Below are 2,500 nucleotides of genomic sequence, written 5' to 3'. Positions count from 1 at the left end.
TTGTTAAATTTATACAGGCAAGAACTAACGATAAAAGAGTCCGACGTTTCGGCGACATCTTGGCGCCATTGTCAAGGGAAACTAAATTAAATATGCGATTTCAAGAGTAAGTATGAGTTCAGAGTCATTAATTTGCATAAGTTAGACAAAGAGCTTAGCGCGATTTGAGTCTGATTGTATATTTAAAGACGGTCGTAATTGTTTAATGAGTAACCTCTCGTTAACGTGACAATCAAACTTGTTCTGGCATTTTTGTCAACACCTTAAAGCAATTGCGAAGGTCATCCGGAACCGTGCCTGCGTGTCTATTACGATGTCGATTACGCATTGACTTGCTTTTATGTCCATCGGCGCGTACGAACAGATGCCCATGGGTGTATCCGACATAACCAGCATCGCACTGGTCACACTTGAATTGATATACAACACATTGTTGGTCAGTGAGCTGAGGCTTTGGTTCGCTTGTCGGGAACTCCTAGGCAATCTTGCGACTCGTAAAAACTGGCTGGACAGTAGTCTGGAGCTTCACACTGAGATCTTTTAACTTTATCTTCACGATATTATCAGACTCTTTGTCGTTAAAGGGTATAACGACCCGAGAACTGTTTTCTGTCGTAGCTTTAGACCGCAAAGAAGACTGGTCATCGACCCTTGAATTTAGGAAGGCTTTAACAGTGGAGTCCACAAGGCGCCTGGGGATACTTCAGTTTAGAGAACACAAACTTCAGTCGCTCGCACTCCTAAGTAAAGTAAGACCATGACGAAGACAGGCGATATGCGCCACGCTTGTACCTATTGCCGATATGACTGTGGTAATGGAGGAGCAGACCACTGTTCATTGGCTTCACGAAGACTTTAGTTTCGATACGGGGCGCTCGGTTTAGTAGTTGATTACCGAGGAAGGGGAGCATTCCATCTTTTTCGACCTCCATAGTGAACTTGATGGCGGAGTGAGCTACACCATCTATCTCTTCCTACAAGGAGCCATTGAATTGGGAAAGCTGGCCCTTGGTGGCCACACCCAAAAGATCGATGAGGTCCTGCTTAAGATCTATAGCTCTCAATAACATCAACAGTAAAAGTCCGAATCCCCCTAAACAGCTTTTGACAGCCATAGTCATATTTTTGAGACAATTTATTCCTCCGTCCCCTTAACCCCCTCTCTGTCCCATTGCCCACCCACCCACCTTGTTTTTTCTTTATTTATACACGCTCACACTGGCTACCCTTAAAAATGGAAGCTTTATGGAAGTTTTCATTCAAAGATTTTGAGCAGGAATCCTCAATGAAATTTCCCTTAATAGGAATTATTTCCACCCGGCAGTCAATGGTAATCTCTGAACTCTTAGTTACTCTTGAAATCGCATATTTAATTAAGTCTTCTTTGACAATGGCGCCAAGATGTCGCCGAAACGTCGGACTCTTTTATCGTTAGTTTTTGCCTTTATATGGTTATCTAAATCGCTGTTGATCATTGTTAAATTTGCCCATGTTAATGAGGACACAATCGTCTGTGGTCCGAAGCGACTGTGAACGACCTGTCAAATGTATTAGGAATTAGAACGCTTGAATTTCCAGGTTCGAATATGTTGTGTTTAAGGTTTTTTGTGAAATTTTTGGTTGTATAAAATTGTCGTCTTATGAGAAGAGGTTCCGATCGCCATTTTTAACCCTTGCCTCTTGCCTGGATATCAGGGCGCGGTTGTTCAATAGCCGATTAACGCTAAATCCCAGATTAAAAGTTAACCAAGGAGTTTATTTCTCTGCTCCCAAATGCTGTTCAACGCTGATATTCGGCAAACCTTTACAATAGAAGATGTCAATCTTGAAATACAAAAATAAGCGAAAGAAAGTTTCACCAAAAAGTTAAAAACATGAAACAAAAGTCTACGGTAATCCTGGATTATGTTAATCGGCTTTCGAACAACTGAGCCCAGATGATTTTGTTGCCGCATTAAAGGGAAAAAAAGAAACCTTTAAAAGCGAATTAATCGTTATCTGGATGGTAATCAGCAAATGTTTGGGCACGAGTAAAAATGAGAATATTTTTATCGTGCTCCTTCCATTTGCGATGTTTCTCTTTTTTCATGGAAAGAGAAACAACCATTTCTCCAGCCACTTGTGAATAACATCTACCCCAAAGGCGTATTAGTGAAGGAAGATAAACTAAGTGATTATTTTAGGATGTGGTGAGGAACTGGTACGCAAGGTTCCCGCAAATAACCGAGAACGCTGATAACCTGATATCTAACGCAGAGGAAGCGGTACTAGCCTTGAAAGAAGGTATGCGAGTTGTCTGAAGATTTGAGGGAAAAATGGGCGGGGTAATGAAATGATAAGCCATGCTTACCTCAAAATTGCGCTTTTTATCTGCTTTTTGCTCTGCTTTTTTACTAGCAGTAATTTGGATCCACGACCGTGATGGATCTATTCTCGATTTTACGTCACAAAGTGCTTTGCAATACAAAACTTCCTTGAAAAACAGGAATACAAAGCAGTT

The 2,500-nt window shown here is 41.2% G+C and overlaps 1 protein-coding gene across 1 annotated transcript in view; it reads left to right on the top strand.

The window, feature by feature from the left end:
• The window catches only part of LOC138021268 (L-fucose kinase-like), an 80,781-nt gene that overhangs the window by 73,299 nt on the left and 4,982 nt on the right, over window positions 1-2,500 (top strand). The window contains exon 30 of the mRNA XM_068868119.1: window positions 2,184-2,283. Coding sequence (XP_068724220.1) covers window positions 2,184-2,283 — 100 coding nt within the window. The remainder of the gene's footprint in view (window positions 1-2,183; window positions 2,284-2,500) is intronic.

This window comes from Montipora capricornis, chromosome 10 (genome assembly GCF_036669925.1).
Source record: "Montipora capricornis isolate CH-2021 chromosome 10, ASM3666992v2, whole genome shotgun sequence".
In the NCBI taxonomy this organism is placed as follows: Eukaryota; Metazoa; Cnidaria; class Anthozoa; order Scleractinia; family Acroporidae; genus Montipora; species Montipora capricornis.
This window is presented reverse-complemented; position numbering and strand designations above follow the sequence as displayed.